Genomic DNA, 21,810 nt, shown 5'->3' with positions numbered 1-21,810 from the left:
TACCTGGTCTTTGCTCTACTGTCAACTTCTGGGTGAAAACCACCTGACTTGCTACCTTAAAATTGTAATCTGCCTCTTCTCTTTCCACCCAACTGTGTCATCTTATCCTGCCCCATTTTTAGTTTTAGTTTTTTCCTATAGCATTTACCACCTCCTAACATGCATCATGTCTGATGATGTATTATGTCTCATATTTATTCTTTCTTTCCTCTCCACTGCAATATAGACTCCAGGAGAGCAGACACCTTTGTCCACATTACTGATGTGTCCCAAGATCTAGCATGGAACAGTGCAGGGGCCACGGAAGGCATTCCACAATCCCTGTTGAGTACTGAATGTTCAATGAATTCAGTTCTTTATTGTCTACTGCTGGTGAATGAACCTAAGCATCTTCCACTTTCAAAACAATCTAGCACCTTCCCACCCCCACCCAGACTAGAAATGAGAACTCACTGGTTCCTCAGAAACACCGCGACCCATTAGCAGAGCTCAACTAGAGATGTGTTTGCAATTATTCAGGAGTTCATGACTCAAGGTGAAAACCTGAAACCTCTGAACTTGGAGTATGTTCCAAGAGCACTGAGGGGACCCATCGGTGTTTGGATGAAAATCTGTGAATAATTTTTCTGATTTCTGAAAATGGGATGTATACATTTTTCAAACTGAAGTTAGTGTAAGGACATTCCTTAGGGACACTCTTTCTGTTACAGCCACACTGACTCATGGTGTTCTATGGCTTAAGGTCAGGGTTAAAGGAGATTTTTCAGGAACGGCAGTGATTTTTCAACTGCAAGACGTTTAAGGTGATCATTCAGCAAACATGTCTGCTTTTATGCCAAGCATTGTTGGGTGTTCAGAAAGACAAAAAATCAAGTCATGGTTCTTGCCCTCCGAAGCTTTCATGGGAGGGCATGCACAGTTAAATAAATAATTATGACATCACCAAGACCAATCATGTTAAGAGCGTCAGGCAAGTCTTCACAAAGGAAGAGGCATGGGAGTTGGGGTTTAGAATTTTCCTCCAGTTCTCCGAAGTCCATCTGCTTCAATAGAATTGTCCCTCCTCCTTGTTAAATATAACTCTATATTTGTTATTTGAGGGAAGGGGAGAGAAACTTCTGCTATTTCCTTATAACCCAAATAATATAAGTTCACTATAAAAAAATTTTAGAAAATATAGTTAAGTTTCAAGAAAAAAAATTGAACATCCACAATCTGACCACACTGATCTATTTGCTCAGACTTTTGATTTCACACTGATTGACCTTGAATAAAAGTTTGCTCCAGAAAGATCCCTCCCCCTTTATCATTAACTGAGCCTGTCCAGGCTCTGAAAATAAGGTTACCCAGAACTTGGATCCATTCCAAAATCCTGACAAAGCCTGAATCCAGAAGTAAATGACTGTGTACTAACACTCTCTCCTGGGCCTCAAGAAAGGAAAAGCAGCCCCTGGAATCCAGGAGCTGGTCTGGCGCTCACAGCTGGGTCTTGCTGTTCTCCCAATGAGCAGAAATGATTTCACAGGGCGCCTGGGTGGCTCAGTTGGTGAAGCGTCTGCCTCCTGCTCGAGTCATGATCCCAGGGTCCTGGGAGTAAGTCCCTTGTTGGGCTCTCCGCTCAGTGGGGAGCCTGCTTCTCCCCCTCCCTCCATGTGCTGCTCCCCTTGCTTGTGCTCTCTATGTCAAAATCTTAAAAAAAAAAATCTTAAATAAAATAAAATCTTAAAAAAAAAATGATTTCACAGAATATCAACTGCAGACAACGCCACTCTGGGAACGTGATGGGTCAAGACTGACACAGGGCCACTTTGTAATTATACCCGAACACAGACCCACCCAGAACACTGTCCAACTCACAGTCCACCAAGCGTCCCCTTCTGGTGAACAGTGGTGACTGTTCTGTCTTTTCACCGATTACAGCTTACCCTCACTCCAGTCTGCCTTCCCTACAGATAGGATTTATTGAGATCCCGAATCAGAATTCCTGGTTAGAGCATCCAACATAGAGCAAAGCCCCACTTCCACAAATCCTAGCCAAAGTCATCAGATAGAGGCCCTAATGTCATAGTAATTCCTCGGTAACATCCTCTTATTGAGATGCCCCATGGCTGGATGGCGTGCCTTCTCCATCCTGGAACTAGCACTAACCCTAACCTGTCAATTCCAGGAGTGCGCCTAGTGGTCTTTGGCTACAAGGCACTGGATGGTCATAAATATGTTCTGGTTCTACCAGGGGGTGTGCGAGGGAAAGAGAGGGTGCTCACCCTTCCCTTGAGTCTGCTTTCTCCTCCACTTGCCCTATCTCTCACCTTCGCATTAATCCTCGATTTTTTCAAAGCCTCAACTTTAAACACTGCTTCACATTTACTTCTCAGTTCACAGTAATCTTTCTTCCCTTGCCTGTATGTCTCCAAAGCCTGGGCAAGAACTTTCCAGACTACAAGGCCGTTTCAGGTGGTCCAGCCTCTCCTGAAACCATCGCCTATGGTTTATAGTCAAATCGCCATGACCTTCTAACTGCAAAATCTTAAAGGCTTTTCTCAGACGTCAACCTCTCTGTTATTTCAGAAGCCTTTGTCCCTGTTGAACACCTCTACCATGTTGAGATGTCTTCCTTGAGTCTCCCAGTCTCCCAGGCTGGTCCCTTCTCCAGAACTCCTTTTTCTTCCTGCTTCTATACCATCACCGCCTTCCACACTGGGGCCCTTCCTCCCTTCTCCCAAGGAGATCCTTGGATGAGCACATTCCATCCTAAAAACCAGCATGCTGACTGTTCTCAGATGAGACTCTCATCCCAGCAGGTTTCTTGGGAGAGTCCTGCAGGGTGGAAAGTAACTTCCTCGGGGACAACGTGTTGACGTTCAGTCCTTTATTTTCTCTTCCAAACACCTATAATGTTTCTTCATTTCTTCTCTCAGTCCCTGGCATTACTGGCCACAAGCCAGCCCAGAGAATCACTCTGGACCCTCTTCCTGCCCTTATTCCCTACAATGATCACATCTTCTCCGAAGTCCCTCTATCATATCCCCTTCTTTCTAGTCTCCAAGACCCCAATTTTTGAGAAAAGATTTTATTTATTTGACAGAGAGAGAGAACCTAAGCAGGGGGAGCAGCAGATGGAGAGGGAGAAGCAGGATCCCCACTGAGCAGGGAGCCCGATGTGGCGCTCCATCTCCGGACCCTGGGATCATGACCTGAGCCAAAGGCAGATGCCTAACGGTTTCATTTAGCTTAAAATTTAGCTCTCACCCAGGTGACACAGCAGCCTACTACTGTGTTTAGCTTCGTCCAACTCCTATCTCTGCAACCCATCCCACACAGCATCCCCAGCTTTCTTGCAAAGACACAGACTGCTCATGTCACCCTCCTATTTCCCACTTACCCACAGAACAGGGTTTAAACCTCTGAGCAAACAGAGGGCCCTTTACAACCTGTTGCACTCACCTTTCCAGCTTAGCTGTAATGACCTGCCGGGTAGCTTCTTCTTTCCCGCATCTATCAGACCAGTTTGATTCAACTGTTCATTCATTCATTCATTCAGTAAACATTTACCGGGTGCATAGAGCCACTGTGCGAGGCTTTAGCAACTCGGTAATAAAAAAGCACAGTCCCTGCCCACAAGGAGCCTGTATCTGATGGCAGATGAGGTACCTGTGATCACGTTCTTATTAGAACATGCATTAAATGGTTGTCAAGTTAAATGAGTGCATGCTGAAGTAAGTGCTTCATTGGAAAGGCGGTGTCACGTGAGGGTCAATATCATGGGCTACTAGCCAAACGGCCCGAGCTCCCGTCCCAGCTCTGCCAATTCCTAGCTGTGTGACCTTAAGCAAGTTATCCTCACTGTGTCTTTGTTTCGTCATCTTTAAAGTGGAGGTCAGAGCAGTTCCTTCCTTAGAAGGTTGCTGTAAAGATGAAATGAAGCCATGTGTGTAGAATGAATGGGGAGAATAGAGTCTGGCATTTAACAGTGCTGAGAGTGTTTTCGTTTGTAGTATTATTGTGCCTTTAGAGGTAGGTCCAAGGGTTATGTAACCATGTATGAGACTCCAGGATCAGCTTCAGGAGGAGCCTGAGGGAGATCAGAGATGGTTTTTTTGTCAAGAGGAGGCAATACCCAAGCAGAGTCTGAAAGCCTGAGTGACCCAGACAAGCCACATAAAGGTAGTCCAGCCCAAGAAAACAGGAGGCATAGTGTGTGTAAATACTATGAGGGTGATGGAATGAGGTACATTCTGGGAATTTTAAGGTAGAACCAATAGGATGACAAGAAATGAGGCAGAGAGGGGCACCTGGGTGGTTCAGTTGGTTAAGTATCTGATTCTCCGTTTCCATTCAGTCGTGATCTCATGGTCATGGGTTTGAGCCCTCTGTCGGGCTCTGTACTCTGTAAGGGTCTGCTCAGCCAGAGCGGCCCCACCCGGTTGAACGGCCATTTTGTTGTTTATGCAGTAAAACTTAAATTGACCCTGCCCACCCCCCACCCCACAGGGGAACTTACTTAAAAGCAAGTTGGGGAAACCAGTCCCAGGTAACAAAGCCCAAATACAAAGGTGGGTCAGGTCAGGTCGAGATAACAGCCCAAATTCAGGGATGAGTCAGGTCAGGTGGAGACATCCAATCAGTAAAGTGCACATACTGTCTCCTTAGCTACCAAGGATGTGCCCCCCCCCCCATTTAGGCACCAATTCTGACCAACGTGATAAGCTAGTTCAAATATCTTCTAGGGTAGGGATGCCTGGGTGGCTCAGTTGGTTGGATGACTGCCTTCGGCTCAGGTCATGATCCCAGAGTCCCAGGATCGAATCCCACATCAGGCTCCCAGCTGCATGGGGAGTCTGCTTCTCCCTCTGACCTTCTCCTCGCTCATTCTCTCTCTAACTGTCTCTCTCTCACAAATAAATAAATAAAATCTTTTAAAAAAAAAATCTTCTAGGATAAATTGTAATTCAATTGGTCACTTATTTGTGACCTAGCATGACTGTGCAGTTTTCTCTGTGTGTTACAATTTCATTGGCCACCTGTGCGTGGCCAGGCCCAACCACATGGCCTTTGCTCTATAAAATTTACTTTGTGAGGCAGGGAGGGGTCGCCCTCTCTGTAAGGGGTGGCCCTGACTGTTCTGTTTGATGGTCAGTTTGATTCTTGATGCTTGGCGTGAAATAAAGCTTTGCTTGACCTTGGCTTTGTATCAGTCGTGCTCCTTTAATCACGGACCCATTACTGGGGGACCCAGCATTGGGAGACCCAACACACGCAGCATGGAGTCTGTTCAGGTTCTCTCTCTCTCTCACTCCCTCTCTCTCTCCCTCCCTCCCTCTCTCTCTCTCTCTCAAATAAATACATTAAATCTTAAAAAAAAAATGTAATGAGGTGGTGGAGGCAAATTGAAGCCACATTGTAAGGGACTTTCTTTGTATGCTGTGATAAGCAGTAGAGATTTTTACCTTGAAGATGAACTATTGCCTCCAATTGAGATACTGAAGGGTTTTCAGAAGGGACATGATAGATCATGTTTCCATCTTAGAAAGCTCATTATTGCAGCCCTGCTTAAGGTGTTGGGAAGTGGGAGCCAGAAATTCCAAGAGGCGGCTATGAAGCAAAGCCCCAAGGAGATGATGGGGTTTGATCCAAGGTGGGTCAGTAGAATTGAGAAGGAGATAGATGGAATTCCTTTCCTTTTTTTTCTTAAACTGCTGCTGACCCTTCAGGACTTGCTCCCTGGGGAGCCTTTCCTAAAGCCCCCTGGCAAACCTAGCTGATCTGCCATTTATACCCCCCCCCTCGGGAACAGAAATGGGTCTTTCTTTACTTTTATAGTCATATTTAGCATTGTGAGCGAAGACAGGGTGTTGGAGGTGTTAGATAAACGTTTACAGAATAAAATGCTTCAGCGAATGTCTTCTAAGGAAAAGGATTGAGACGACAGACCATCCAAGACTAGTATGTTTTCTGATCCTTTTACTTTGTCAATATGCTTAGCCACCAATACAGTCTTATAATAATAGCTGTCCCCAAGCTCCACAAAGCAAAATTTGCTTTGTTTAAATTGTTTCATTTAATTAAAATCAACAAACCTACTGACTATGTTGTAATTGAAAGGCATTATGCTTTGGTATATACTGATTGTCATTTTTTCCTCTCTCATAAATGCATTAAATACTCTCCATCCAATGCATAAGAAATTATAACACGTTAAATTTATGTTATTTTATTTAAGGAGATAATTAATGTTCTAATTAAAAGTAGATAGGTCCAAAATAGATCTGTGGTTTATAGCACCAATTATTTTCCTTATTATTCTTGACAGCAGGAAGCCATCACTCTTGTTAGTATTCTTTCCACCCTATCTTGGATGGATTGATATGATTTCAATTGATTAGGTGCTGTTGGAAAGCTCAGTGTTTTGCTTTGGTCCTGGGCTGAATAGTACTTTTAATAATATGCACATCTACCATTGTGTAAATCATATTCGTGTGCAATCTGACTATATAAGGCTTTTTTCTTCTTCTTCTTTTTTTAACCCACTGGTTGAGAATTTTTTTCCCACTGGTTTTTCTTATCTTTTTCTTTTCATTTTAAGTGAAGCCAATTCCAACAATTCATTTACGAAAGAAAAGACTCAAAAATCCAACGCCTAAAAGAGATCAGCTTTTAAACAATGTTAAATGTTAATAAAATTAGACACATCTTTTTCTGACACTACGCATTTTTCAGAATATTAATGTTCACTGTGTTATACAGTGTTCTACATTTTCAATATTGTGAACTTTTTCAGTCTAGAAAAAGATCTGTTTTGTGATAGATATCTTGAGCTTACTACAAAGGCTACCACAGTTTTGCATTCACAAAAGTTACAGTAAAAATCTACTCAACCCAAGAACCCTGATAATATATTTGAAACTATAATCAGAATGAGGTTTTCTGATTCAAGAGTTATATATGTAAGCAATCAGAAGTTTACCAGTAATAACTGTCCAGTACCACATTACCTAGGTAAAGCCATATTGAGGATGTATGTATTACTACCAATAATGAATGGTATTTTTTTAGGCCTTTCAAAAACCAATATAATTTTCCCTCATTTCTTTCCTAGGCCCATTAGATTCTTTTTAACAGAAATAAGACTGTAGAAATTTCCTTTAAATTAAAAAATGTAATTCTTAAGCTAACAAATTTCCCCAAAATATTGCTGTGTAAATAAAAATGGATATTAGACCTATGATGATGGTGAAAATGGCATGACATTAAAAAAAGACTGGCTTGAAATGTATTCATTGTCAAACGCTTAATCAATGAATAGATGAATGGCTGAGAAAAATTTGTATTCAGTCTATCAGCATTTTTTGAATAGTCATATGCCAGGTTCCAGGGAACCACAGAGCTCTAAATGCATATAGTTTACACTTGAGAAGCTCAGTCTCTGATGGGTAATATTCACTTTTTTTTTTTTTCAGAGGAAAATTCTATGTGAAGCAGTAAGTGCTACAATGAAGACACAAACGAAGTCAGGTAGAAGCCCAGGAAGCAAAGTGAACAACTTTGTGTTGGGGTGTGGATCCCGTTTTCCACCCTTTCATGGCATGCATACATGTGTGTACCTGTGCATATATGCATCTGTGTCTGGTATAGGTGAAAGTTAGGATGTGTATGAGGCACTCACAAAGTAGAAGTCATTGAATGTGACTACTTAAATGTCCATTAGTTAATGTATCCAAAATGATACAGTATCTATTCACAAATCTGAAATTAATGGTGCACACAATTGAAACAAGAACATAAATACTGAACCCAAGGGCATGTTTAAAAGCAATAAATAGAAACATTTTCAACAAATTTGGCAAGAAATTTAAGTGGTAAATTAAGCAGATACGTTTCTGTAGAATTCTAAAACTCTAAGATTTATATTTCCAGGACTAATGGAATTAATTACTAAATGTAATTAGTTTGAGAAAAAAAATAGTAAAAAAAGATTAATTTTCTCTTGGTTTATTTTGCTCACACTTAGTATTTTCAGAAGTCTACAGATATTTATCAATGACTAAATATGTAATTCTTAGGAATATGAAGGGATCAATAATTCCATTTTTAAAGCATTGTGATCAAGTAATAGTAATGAAACACAGTACATAGAACATTGGGCCTACCACGAATAATTTTGACATGACCAACACAGAGAAGTCAGAGATGATTCTTACTTACCTCCTTGTTCACACAGCTGCTGGGCTAAAGCATCTTTGAAAATGATCTGGCCCCTGTGTGTCGCCGTAGCCCTGAAAATGAATGGGAAAGGTTAAATTAAATCTTGTAATAAGTTAGGTGATAATTGAATTGTATTTTTAAAGCTTTTTTAAAAACCTCATTTTTAAATGTTATTATGTAGATACACTCTTTTAAAAAATGAGTGCATTTGACCAGAGATACAAATGAACAAGAGTTAAAGGCCTAGACGAAGACCCCTGGGTTGAGAAATATCTTCTGTTTTCCTTTATAAAAATATTGTAACATTTGTGGGCTTATTCCGAAAGTAGATGTGAGCAAATCCTGGGTAGGAGAAAAAAGTATGGAAAGGATGTTTTTTAAAGTTTCTTCCTTGGAAGACCGACACAAAATGCTTTGTGAAACAATGATGCTGTTACCACTGGAGAAAGGTGCTCAGAATGTACTTTTTTCTGAAATGAACAGTCACCATAATACATACAGAAGTTAGAGAATTACATTTTCTCAAAAGCATTTTTTTTAAATGGGGCCATTCAGAGCTTTCATAATTACAAACCTGTCATAATAAAATATACCCTTTCTCCCTACAGGGTCTAACTCACCATTTGAAGTAGATGGGTATCTTTCACCTCTTCTAATCAGAGCTGTGCACATTTATTGGTGAAAAAATAGCATGCTTGCAGTGGATGTATTACTCAATGGCTATAACAGGAACAGTTTTATTAAAGGAAGACTTACTTATGGCTTGTGTTTGAGATATGTTTCCTCAAAAAGAACTTTTCGGCACAAAATGCAATGTTTGAACAAGTTTAAAAGAGAAAATCATGCCTCTTTATGAAAATCCATTAAAAAAAATAAGCCATACACAAATCTTTTTAATAACAAAAGCACATTAAATCTCAACTTGAGTTCTACCAAAATCACGTGAGGACAAAAAATAATTTGACTTAGCCATCGTTTACTGAAGATGGATTATGTACAAGGCACCGTGCTAGGTCACCAGTGGGCAAAATTTGGCCTCTGCATTTCCCCCTCCACTTGCGTATCTTTCAGTCAACAGCTTATCCTTTGTGAGGCCCACAGGACCTCCTGGCTCCCAACATTCCCCACTTCAGTCTCTCTGTGGATGTCCTTTCCTCCTCTGCGCTGCAAACCTTTCCCATTTCTAGTCCCCCATTGAATTGTTACTATCATTGGCATCAGCTGCCAGGACCCAACGCTCCAAACGTAATCTGACAAACGAAGCCACACTGGAGTGTTAATGGGTAATGTCGCTCCAAGATAAAGAATTTCAGCAGAGAGACAGAAAATACTACACCTTAACACATGCGGGCGCGTGCACGTGCGCGCACACGCACACGCACACACACACACACACACACACACACAATGGCACGATAGTGAGAGCTCCGAATGGTGGAAGGGAGACAGAATCAGAGAGAAAAGTCACTGGGAAGACTTCATCTCATACTGCATATGAAGTTTGTAAGGTAATCCGCCCTTGTTTTTGCATAGTAATCATTATCAAAATTACTGATAAACAGACGTTACCACACCATATATTCACATATGTTTCTAGGTTTTCCTTTGCTTTTAGCAAGCTGACAATGAAGAGGACTAAACATGGGTCCAATCCAAGCCATAACTATGGCCTACGGGCTCACTAATCCATTACAGGTGTTATGCCCAGAGGGCACATGGAAACCTGACTGACCTAAACACATTTCATTGTCAACTCTCTATCAAGTCAAGAGCTTCTGAGTTCACACACACCTGTAGCAGCAACGCGGCAATCGTAAATGGAAACTTGTAATTTGACATTTGCTTTGGCAGGAATATATTTTCTAAAATCACTAACCACCAAGGAAAGTCCCACAACATAACAATGTAATTGTTTACTGTAGCTGTCTTCTGATTCTAAGTGTAGAATATCCCTATTATGATATTTCTCATTGATCCACAAACTTAATTATCATCGTGCCAGTCTCTGTTCCCATAAACACAATGAGACCAAAGGATCTAGATAAAACTCAGGCAACAGAGGTTTTGGCTTTTCCCTGAATATCAGAAGTACAGAAACAGCCTTGTCACAGCACCTTGTGACTAGTCCACATGGCTTGCCCCTCACTCGGTTTTGTCAGATTCAGTACTTGTTACTATCATCCGTGTTCTCATTTCTGTTCCTTTGGTTCCACGAGGGACTAGGGAATAACTGACACTGAAGGCCCTTTGATCATCTAGTCACAATTTCTTGAGCAGCAGTACTCATTCTTCAAACAAATACATGAAATTTCAGTATATTCCTTTCTTCCTAGCTTTTGAAGTCTTTGGGTTCCCTCTGCTCATACAGCTTGTTCCTCGCCACACATTCCCCAAAACTTCTTAGGACACACTTCTTGAGACCTCTCAGGGCCTTAGAGTGGCAGAGTGTGAAAACTACTGAACTCATCTACCTCGTTACAGTGTCCAAATCACGGAACCGAGGCCATTGAGAACATGCTGAAGGGTACACGGCCCGGTAATGGCAGAGAGGACCTGATTCAAGGTCTTGATACCAGGCCAAGGATTCTTTCCAAGTTTTCAAAAAGTGCTCCATGGTGGTATCTTGGGGTTTCCATGGGAGTCCGAGAGAGAGGCAGCAGGCACCCCCATTCCAAACCAGAATACCTGTGCTTTACATGTTCTAAAATATTTGATGTTTGAAGCAAGGGCTCAGCAAGTAGGAACTGGCTTAAGAAACACACCAAATGCCCAATGTTATCAGCTGAAGTCCTCTGCTTGGGAAAAGTCAAAATAGTAATAACAATAATGTGACTGGTAAATGTTTATATATATAAACCGTTTATATCTGTTTTTATATGTGTGTATATACAGACATACACACATATATTTATACATACATTTAAATACACATATATATACATATATATAAACACATATATACCATGTATATGTACACATACATATAGTTGTGTTGTTATTATTATTCTAACACCTATTAAGAAATGAAATCTACCCTTTGCAAAGTACTATTGTAATGGCTCTAAATAAATTAGCTCAATTAATCTCGACAACAAGTCTACAAGGTAAACAGTATTATTCCCATTTTTCTGGGACAGAGAATTATTGTGTGATTTCCCTAATGTCACATGATTGATTAAACTCAGGCAGTCTGAGTGTAGGGTTCTTGCTTTTAACCATTAAAATGTAAAATTTAATATAAAACTATTATTTAAATTGTCTTTGATCTGGTTCAAAGATTTGAAGGTAGCTTTCACTCTCTTTTCAGAGGGAAAGCCTGCTTTCAGGGCCTGATCTTTAAATTCATGAGGCGTGTGGCTTGGGCTCTCTACTCCATCCCTTTCCTTTACAGCTAAGCCCTTTTATTTAATCCCCTTTGGGACAAACTTCTTTTCTGTTTCCAGTTGGAAATTTGGCCACGTGGCCAGAAACTCCACGGGATCTGCCTTTAGTATTTTTTTTTTAATTTAATTTTTTTTTTTCAGTGTTCTGAGATTCATTGTTTATGCGCCACACCCAGTGCCCCATGGATTTGCCTTTAAAGACAGCATTCCTCTCTCTTTTAAATTTTAATTCCAGTATAGTTAACATACCATGTTATGTTGATTTCAGGTGTAAAAATTAGCGTAGGCCATGGTTGTGGCTTGGATTGGACCTATCTCACAGTACTCTGTGAGTCCCTTGGCTTCTGATCAGCTCACCACAGCCCCCTTCCAACTCTGAGCCACATTTGCTCCAAAGTCCCCACCCCACCCCTTGTGCAGTCCTCATCTCTACTAAAGACAAGAGCACTGGATGCCAACCTCATCCACACCACTACCCAAACTGGAGGGACACAAAGGACAAAAACACATGTTGAAGATAGTTATCATATGCATGACTTTCTTTACAGACCCTTAAACCCCTTAGATAACGTTTTAATATAAAGGTGCCCAACCCTCTGGTAGATACATAGCTAATCATTTTAAGGGCCTGCATATTCACATCTTCTCTTGGGGAAAAGAAAGAACAGAATCCAGGTGACCAACAAGAACACAAGTTCTACTGCTTTGTACCATGAGATGACGGCCCCACACTCAGGCTGCAGCTAATGTCAGTAATGGCAAGCCTACTTTGAACGTATTTAGAACTATGAAAAAATTCATGGTGGCCTGCTTACAGAATTACAGCATGTATTTCAAAAACTTTATGCCTATCTATACTTACATAATGACAAATAAATATAAATATATCTAAATATATAAACACAAATTTATACTTAACAGAGAAATAGATTTATATATCCTACATACTCAAAAACTGTTAATAGCACAGTAAGTCAGAATCTAAAGTCCCAAGCATTGTCTTCCCATTTTTAATCCATACTATATTTTTCTTTTTGTGTAAAAATAAACAGCTGTGTTAGATGGTGACAGCCTTATCATTCTCAGAATTACTTCAGTGTAATTTACAGCTTTCCTTTGGGGGCACGCCTATCAAATTTCTGGTGCTAATAACTATGTTGGCACTACTTCCACTTAATTTCCTCTAAGGAGCAGTAATTGTTCAGAAGAGGTGAGAAAAATCCTCATTGTTCCCTGTTCCAAGGAGTAGACCAAATTTATCAAACAAGTTTCTAGTAAGTACTTCTCATCTACTTGGGAGATACAGATATTTCTAAGGCAGGTTTGCCAACAAGAATCCCTATTAAATAAGTAATTTTAAAATTCCTTTGGGCTGTTAAGATCTATAATTTAAAAGCTTTGTAGATTTCACAAAATGAATAAAGTTCATTATGATCATCACATTCAGAGCTCGAAATAGCCATTGTTATGAATTTTAAAGAACATTCCAGATTCTAATTTTAAGTGAACCTCCTAGAGCAGCTGTGTGCCCCAGCCATTTAAGAATTAGTGCATATCCAGGGGAGGCACGATGTTGAAGCTCAGTGTCTAGAAGAGCAAGACCAGTGTTTACACGCAGTAAGCTGCACTTACGAGCTAGCTGAGTTTGCCCAACTTCTTTGATTACTCTAGGATTCAGAATCCCTACATGAAGACAGGGCTTAATAATAGCAATTATTGTTTAAAGATATTAATATTCACTCTTCAGATACTTATAGTCTGTCTACCTAAATAGATTTCAAGCTTTCTGGAATAGCAGGCATAGTTCATTAAAGAGAAATATCTCCCATAAGGCACACGCCATAACGACTTCAGCATTTGAAGGAATCAACACTAAGCTTTCCAGTTCCCAATTCATTTGCAATGTGCAATACTGTCATCCAGTTTCCAAAAACGGAGTAAGACAGGAGTTTAATATAGTTGTTACAATGCCTACCCAAGTGTATTGTTTATTTCATGAATCGTTTTGCTCACAAAGTACTTAAAGAGTCATTTTTAAACCCAGGGCAACCCAGTAGTGGGTTACTTTTCCCAACATTTTCTCCTACTTTACCAATGAGTTATATGGTACTGCGCCTAGTCCGTTCACAGTTGGAAGGTCATTCATTAATCAGCAATCTCATGTTAATCACCCACCAGGAAATGTTACTAAATGTGGAATATGGGAAATGTTACTAAATGTGGAATATGGGAAAGGAGAGAGGTGGTCTGAATTTGGTAAATTTGATATTCAAAGGAATCAGTACACTTGAAAATATTCTTGCCCCCTCTTCATCAGCAAAATGACATCAGCAAAATGTCATTAGGTTGTGGACGCAGCTTGACCCTTATTATAACAAAACAAAAAAATACCAAATTCTTAAAACATATGAAATGGAGTAATGAATAACTTCAGGGAGAAATTTTTTTATATTAAACTCTCAAACTATGCCTAGGCCATCACAAAATGGTAAAATTGTGTATGTTTTCATAATGCTTTTGTTTTTCAAAGTTCTTACTGCTCTTTTTAATTACTTTTTATTTTTAATAATTTTTTAAAAAGATTTATTTGTTGGGGTGCCTGGGTGGTTCAGTGGGTTAAAGCCTCTGCCTTCGGCTCAGGTCATGATCCCAGGGTCCTGGGATCAAGCCCCGCATCGGCTTCTCTGCTCAGCAGGGAGCCTGCCTCCCTCTCTCTCTGACTGCCTGTGCCTACTTGTGATCTCTGCCTGTCAAATAAATAAATAAAATCTTTTAAAAAAAGATTTATTTGTTTATTTGAGAAAGAGAGCATGCATGCACCGGCATGTGGGCAAATGGGAGAGGGGCAGAGGGAGAGAATCTTCAAGTAGCCTCCCCGCTGAGCACAGAGCCAGACACAGGGCTGGGTCCCACAACCCATGAGACCCTGAGCTGAGCCAAAACCAAGAGTCAGATGTCCAACTGACTGAGCCACCCACATGCCCCTGCTCTCTTTTTTATAATTACATCTTTTATTACTAAGCCATACCATTTTTTCCAACTGTCAAATGTATAAATATTTCCTTCCCTTTAAAACAAGTTTCAGCATTAATGTTCACTAACCAGTAATCACTCTCACATTTATCCTTTTTCTCCATCTCCACAGCCACTGTTTTAATTCAGGGTTCAATACTTTGTCATCTGATAAACTGCAATCCTCTCTTGATTGGAATCCCCCTCCAGACTGACCCCCATGCCAATCCAGCTTCCACATAGTGCCAGTTTTCTTGTGAAAATTGCTTGAAGTCCTCCTGTGGCTCTCTATCACTTAAAGGAATCTGTCAAATTCCTCAGCGTGGCTTGAAAAGTTGTTTGGGATCTGGCCCCTGCTCACGTGTCCAGGCTCATCTCTCACCACGCCCTGCAACTGAGTACTGTAGTAGTTCTCGCAGGTTCCAGAATGTATGACTTCTCTCATGCCCCCGAGATTCTTCATGTCCTGTCCCCTGTGCATGGAAGTCTCTTGCCAAAACTTTGATTCTTTCTTTAAAATTTATCCAGGAATCGGTCAGCCAGCTATCTTTGTCAGGATGAAACTGACCCAAAGGAAAAGGAGCTGAGGCCAGCACAGCCTGCAAGTTGCAGACTCTTATGGAGCCCTGCATGAGTTGTTCTTCCAAGCTCCCTCTAGCTTGGAGCTTATGCTGGCCCTTCCAGAGTCTAGGGAAGCACCTTGTACCTTCACGGCCTTCAGAATGCCTCCTCAGCTACACGGTGTGTGAGACAATGAAGTGTGGGAAGCAAGAACAGCCGCCTGAGTCAAGGGTGGAATGTACTCCTTGAACCTGCCTGAGCCTGTGGCTGGTATGAAGTCTCTCCCCCCAGTGTCCCCATTCTAGACATGTCTAGAAGGTGCTGCCATGGCAGATATCACTAATCAAGAAAAGCATTCACTGTAATGGAACCCAGACACAGGCTGCCTCACTACCCACAACCCTAGGCTCTAAGCAGCCTCTCTGTTTATTTATACATAACATATAGCCTACTTAGAATTTCTGGTGTAAGGACACCTCAGGGGTGACAGGACCTTGGCAGAACCCCAGCACAGACAGAACAATCAAAGGGGAGGACCCAGTCCTTGTGCTGGAAAGCCATGATCTCTTTGAGGAATGACATATACCTACCTGATGAAGTATATATACTATTGGGAGAAAGTCTCTATTGACCTAGGTATTGAAAGAAGAGCAAAGTCAAAAGAGGAAAACCAAGTGTTGGTTTGAAGTGGTCACATGTGAACAGAATAAAGCAAAAGACAGTTATTAAATATAAGTTTGAGTGTCATTTTTTAAAAAAGGGGCTGCTTTTATCTTTTTAACGAGAGAAGTCATTGGTCTATAGTTAGATTTCTGGGATGAATTACAAACACTGATTTAAAAGCATAAAATACTCTTCTAGAAAATTCAGCAGAAAGCACTGAAAAGAAAGCTTATTGTTTGTAACAGTTTAATCTCCATTGAAAAGTGAGCAAGGCATCACTGAAAAAGATGCTATGAGTGATCTTCCTTACCCAATTCAGAGACTTTCAGAGGTCTTTGGCATACTGAATCAGTAATGGGAATTTTTCAAAGGATAATTCCAACTTGGAATGCAATTTGAAGGTCCATGAAAAAAACAAAGAAGAAGAAGAAAGGAAAAGATAAAGGAAAAAAAAAGTCTGGGCTTATTAGAAAAAAAAGCCATTTTCTGTACAATGATCATTAAATCCAACCCATGCAGAAAAAATTTCTCCCAAGAGGGTATTTGCAATATAGATTTTACACCTTTGTGTTTATACATAGTAGTTTTAAAAGTATACATTTGTGTTCTATTGCTACAATTAATTTTGATATTTTAGTGTGTGAAAAGAGATTTCAGGCATGGAAACCCAGCCAATAGCTTATGAATTTGACTGGAGATAGTTTGATTTGACACCAGGCCCAAGATCATAACTCCCTTTCCTCTTTTCTGAAATGGATCATTTTTCCACAACAATTTTGTTTGTGATTTCTGGGAGTGTCTTCCTATACATGTCAAAAGAAATTCACCAGGTTCCCAGAAGAGATGTGGGTCTCGATGTGTGACCACTATTGCCTGCACATGTGGAAATCTGGCAATGCATAGATGGTCTACATTCATCTGGCCATCAAACTGAAGGTAAAGTGGAGGTCAGAAAACCTGATCCAGACACACAGTGATGGTAGCCCCAAGGACTGGAAGCTGGGGCTGGAGGCCGAGCAGATACCGCAGGACGGTAAGACCAAGATTGACATCATCCACCTGCATTTCCACCAGGCACTGGAGGCAGGCCAGCTGGTGAGTCAGACAGCCCCAGATGAGCCCCAAGGGAATCTAGACGTGGGGGCCATAGAGCTGCGCATTCAGGACCTGGGACAGCACTTCCTAGTAGAACATGCGGTGCCGAGGGTACCAAGAATCACAGATGATACTGTCTGCATGCAGCCAAATGTAGCTGGAACTCTGATTCTCACTCAGTGTCTTCAGTAATTACTATGTGATGCTGCATTGCAATAAAGAATAATCATTTTGGTGAAAAAGCACTGATAGTTACAGGACAGATAACATGAAAGAGGCGAACATTTATCACTGGCAGAGTTTTTATCTTTCTCTGCTTTGCAAATCAACGACAAAGCAGATCTAGGGAGGGAGGACACCCCCAAGCAGATAAACCGTGTTTTGTTTTGTCACTGTGCAAAAGGATAGCTCTCATTAACTATTAAAAGAAGCAGAAATGCCAAATTTCTCAGGAGTGATCAGAGAACTTTAGAATAAGGCAAGGCTGATTGGACTGATTGATGTATCAAGAAGGATTATATCCAGGCGCCAAACATCTGTCAAAAGCTCCCAACTCACATGCTAGGTTTCTAAAACTGAAAGGAGGAGTGTTATATGACAAGATAAAGGACTTTTTATTGTCTAATTTCTAAATAGCTTCATATGAGCATTATCAACAATGTGCATGGTTCATAGATCCTTGATTAAAAACAACAAAAACCATGTACAACTTTTGTTATTAAAAAGATCGTGTTATCTCTGCCTCCACTAAATAATTCAATAAGCCCTTAAGGATTATGAATCTGAGGAGGTGCCCATGTATTAGCCTGCTCTAAGTGCTCACATTCCTTAGTCTGACTCTGTTGACAGAGGATAGGTGTTCAGCAAATTTTTTTTGGTTAATTTGGAATGTACCTTTTTTATTATTAATTTTTTTATTAACATATAATGTAATATTTGCCCTGGGGTATAGGTCTATAAATCATAGGCTTACACACTTCACAGCACTCACCATAGCACATACACTCCCCAATGTCCATAACCCAATGAACCGTGTCTTCTAAACAAGGCTGTATGTACCCTAGACTAGGGATTTTTACCCCTTTTTTTTTCTATATTGGTACTCAGAGCTTGACACATGGTAGCCTCGCAGCAAATGTCTGTGGAATACACAGATGATTAGTCTGTGTTATGCTTATTATATAATGTTAAATGCTTTAATAACTAATGAGTAAACTATCACATAAGAAACATTTTGAAAGAGACGATTGTATGATAATAGTAAATGGTCAAGATAAACATTATTATAGGCAAGGTTTATCTCAGAAATCAAATCAGTTAGCAGTAAGAACAAGGAAAGTAATTAAGCTAATGCATTTGCTTGGCCACTGCAAAATGTTGTTACCATTTAATACCTTCCAGAGTTTTTTAAAACCATTTATATCCCAGAAATGCCATCCAAAACTTCACAGTAAAAATAGTTTTCATATCCCCTTTTTAAATCACTAAAATTCATCAAAGAAATGTACTTGGGTGACTCTACTCTTTTAAACACCTTTTTACTAAGTAAGCCTTGTGTTAATTTGCCTCAGAGGCATCCTTAGGCAAGACAAGGACTAAACTGATAATATCGTTCATCAATTCCAAAGAACACCTTAGTAAAAATTATGTTATCTACTGGAGAGTGAATTAAAGAGTCTGCATATTTGTTAAAACACTAATGCAAAGTATTTAGGTACCACTTCTGAGTGGACTAACAAAAAGAGTACAAATTTCAGATACAAAAGAAGGGAGATTGAAAAAAAAGAATGGAGATTGCATTTTAGGTCTGGCATTCATTCTCTCCATGACTTAGGGCATATCATTTAACTTCTGTATGTCTCATTTTCTTAATCTATTATATAACTTGATTGTCTTGGATAACTTCTAACAGTAAATCTGGAATCAGGACAAACATTTTGGGTTAGCACTACAGCTCAGTGGTTTATGTTGACCTTATGTAAGTACTTATTTTTTTTAAAAGAAGACTTTAAAATTTGCACTACCTATTTTTCAGGACTGTGGTCAAAATCAAAAGAGCTCAACTCTATAAAAAGAGTGGAAAAAAATGTGAAGAATTATAATGATGGTGTTCTGACTGGTCATTTCAGAAAGTATCTGCAGAAACATGAAAGGGGATTTTTGGGGGTGCCTGGGTGGCTCACTGGGTTAGAGCCTCTGCCTTCAGCTTGGGTCGTGGTCTTGGGGTCCTGGGATCGATCCTTGAATTGGGCTCTCTGCTCAAGTGGGGAGCCTGCTTCCTCCTCTCTCTCTCTGCCTCCCTCTCTGCCTGCTTGTGATCTCTGTCTGTCAAATAAATAAATAAAAATCTTTAAAAAAATAAAGGAAAAAAAGAAAGGGGTCTTTTCAAAATCCCTCCACTCTCACCACTTTTATTCAACATGGTACTAGAAGTCCTAGCCACAGCAATCAGACAAGAAAAAAAAAATAAGAGGCATCCATATTGGTAAATAAGTTAAACTGTCACTATCTGCAGATGACAAGATCCTATTCACAGAAAATCCTAAAGACATAAAAAAAACTACTAGAAGTAATAAACAATTTCAGCAAAGTGGTTGAATACAAAATTAATACCCAAAGATTGGTAATGTTTCTATACACTAACAATGAAGTCGTAGAAAGGGGAATTAAAACATACACACGCACACACACCATTTACAATCACACCAAAAGTAATAAAATACCTAGGAATAAATAAAAGAGGTGAAAGACCTATACTCCAAAACCTATGAAACACTGATGAAAGAAATTGAAGATGACCGAAATAAATGGAAAGATATTCCATGCTTATGGATTGGAAAAATCAACATTGTCAAATGTCCATATTATCCAAAGTAATCTACAGATTCAATGTAATCTCTGTCAAAATACCAATAGCACTTTTTCACAATACTAGATTAAATAATACTAAAATTTGTGTGGAACCACAAAAGATCCCAAACAGTCAAAGCAATCTTGAAAAAGTACAAAACTGAAGGTATCCCAATTTTACATTTCAAAATATACTACAAAGCTGTATCAATCAAAAAGTATGGTCCTAGCAAAAAAAAAGACACATGGATCAATGGAACAGAATAGAAACCCCAAAACTAAGCCCACATTTATAGTGTCAATTAATCTATGGCAAAGGAATGCTCATTTAGGCAGCACATATACTAATCTATGGCAAAGGAGGCAAGAATGCACAATGAGGAAAAGATGGACTTTTCTATAAATGGTTCTGAGAAAACTGGTCAGTTACATACAAAAGAATGAAACTGGACTACTTTCTAACACCATACGGAAAAATAAACTCAAAATGGATGAAAGACCTAAACATGAGCCCTGAAACCATAAAAATCCAAGAAGGGAACACAGGCAGTAATTTCTCTGATGTCAGCTATAGCAACACTTTTCTAGATATATCTTCTAAAGTAAGGGGGGAAAAGCAAAAATAAACTATTGGGACTAGCAAAATAAAAAGCTTTTGCACAACTTAGGAAAACATCAAGAAAGCAAAAAGACAACCTACTGAATGGGAGAAGATATTTGTAAATGATAAATCCAATAAGGAGTTATCATCCAAAATATATTAAGAACAGATACAACTGAATACCAAAAAAAAAACAAAAAACAAAAAACAAAAAACAAAACCAAAAAAACACAACAAACCCAAAAAACCAAAAACCAAAAACCAAACAATCTGATTAAAAAATGGTCAGAGGACCTGAATAGATACTTTCCCAAAGAAGACAGACAGATGGTCAACAGAAACTTGAAAAGATGCTCAACATCACTCATCACCAGGGAAGCACAAATCAAAGCCACAATGAGGTTTCACCTCAACCTATTAGAATGGCTAAAATCAAGAAGATAAGAAACAACAAGTATTGATAAGGATATGGAGAAAAAGGAACCCCTGTCCACCGTTGGTAGGAATATAAACTATATAGCCACTGCAGAAAACAGTTTGGAGATTCTCAAAAAGTTACAAATATAAATACCATGTTATCCAATAATTCCACTATTTACTCAGGGACAATGGAAACAGTAACTAAAGATATATGCAACCCTATGTTTATGGCAGCATTATGTACAATAGCTAAGACATGGAAACAACCTAAGTGTTCATCAATAGATGAATGGACAAGGCAAATGCGGTATATGTATACAATGGAATATTACACAGCCATAAAGAATGAGATTATGACATTTGCAACAACATGGATGGATCTAGAGGGTATTATGTTAGGTGAAATAAGACAGAGAAAGATAAATACTATATGATTCCACTCATAAATGGAATCTAAAGAAAATGAGTAAATAAACGAAAACAGAATCAGAACTATAAATACAGAGAACAAACTGATGGTTGCCAGGGAGGAATTGGGCAAAATAGGTGAGGGAGAAAGCGAAATACAGCCCTCTTGTTATGGAATGAGTAAGTCATGTGAATAAAAAGCAGAGCATAAGGAATATAGTCAATGATATTGTAATGGTGATGTAATGAGACAGATGGTAGCTCTACTTATGGTGAACACAGCATAATGTATAAACTTGACAAATCACGAAGTTGTACACCTGAAACTAATGTACTGTTATGTGCCAACTATACTAAAAAAAAAAAATCCAAAGCATTTAGAATGAAAAGTCACCCCCTTATTCTCAAAAAATAAGACTATAAACTCTAAAATGTTTTATTACTATGACAAAGCTCATGAAAGCTGTAAGAAAGGAGAGGATATCTAAACTAGTTAATCATAACAAATTAGGACAATATTGGTATAATCTTGTAAAACAATTCTGAAGATTCTTATACAAGGGTTACTTTGGAGAAAACAAGTTTTTAATTATTTTTTTCTGTTACATAAATAGT

At 39.4% G+C, this 21,810-nt stretch overlaps 1 protein-coding gene across 3 annotated transcripts in view; it reads right to left on the bottom strand.

Moving 5' to 3' along the window:
- RELN (reelin) overlaps positions 1-21,810 on the bottom strand; it is a 501,731-nt gene that overhangs the window by 284,707 nt on the left and 195,214 nt on the right. For all 3 annotated transcript variants that reach the window (XM_059170891.1, XM_059170889.1, XM_059170890.1), the window contains exon 4: positions 8,203-8,273. In XM_059170891.1, coding sequence (XP_059026874.1) covers positions 8,203-8,273 — 71 coding nt within the window. The remainder of the gene's footprint in view (positions 1-8,202; positions 8,274-21,810) is intronic.

The sequence above is a fragment of the Mustela lutreola genome, chromosome 4, assembly GCF_030435805.1.
Source record: "Mustela lutreola isolate mMusLut2 chromosome 4, mMusLut2.pri, whole genome shotgun sequence".
NCBI lineage: Eukaryota > Metazoa > Chordata > Mammalia > Carnivora > Mustelidae > Mustela > Mustela lutreola.
This window is presented reverse-complemented; position numbering and strand designations above follow the sequence as displayed.